Source organism: Myotis brandtii, unplaced genomic scaffold (genome assembly GCF_000412655.1).
Source record: "Myotis brandtii unplaced genomic scaffold, ASM41265v1 scaffold439, whole genome shotgun sequence".
Lineage (NCBI taxonomy): Eukaryota > Metazoa > Chordata > Mammalia > Chiroptera > Vespertilionidae > Myotis > Myotis brandtii.
In genome coordinates, this window is record NW_005366783.1 from 801,876 (window position 1) to 802,096 (window position 221).

Here is a 221-nt window from a genome sequence, read left to right on the forward strand (position 1 = left end):
ACCCCCCCAGTCTGTCCCCCCCTGAGCCCAGCGCTGCTCTGCGTACAGACCCCGCCCCTCCCGCAGGTCATCTTCCGTTTCGCCCTCGCGCTTTTCAAATACAAGGAGGAGGAGATCCTGAAATTGCAAGACTCCATGTCCATCTTCAAGTACCTCCGCTACTTCACCCGCACGATCCTCGACGCCCGGTGAGTCCGGGGACCCTGCCCGCCCCTCCGCTT

At 62.9% G+C, this 221-nt stretch overlaps 1 protein-coding gene across 1 annotated transcript in view; it reads left to right on the forward strand.

Moving 5' to 3' along the window:
- Positions 1-215, forward strand: part of TBC1D2B (TBC1 domain family, member 2B) — a 23,247-nt gene extending 23,032 nt beyond the window's left edge. Inside the window, exon 11 of the mRNA XM_014546258.1 lies at positions 67-215. Coding sequence (XP_014401744.1) covers positions 67-192 — 126 coding nt within the window. The 3' untranslated portion in view covers positions 193-215. The remainder of the gene's footprint in view (positions 1-66) is intronic.
- Positions 216-221: the final 6 nt, after the last annotated feature.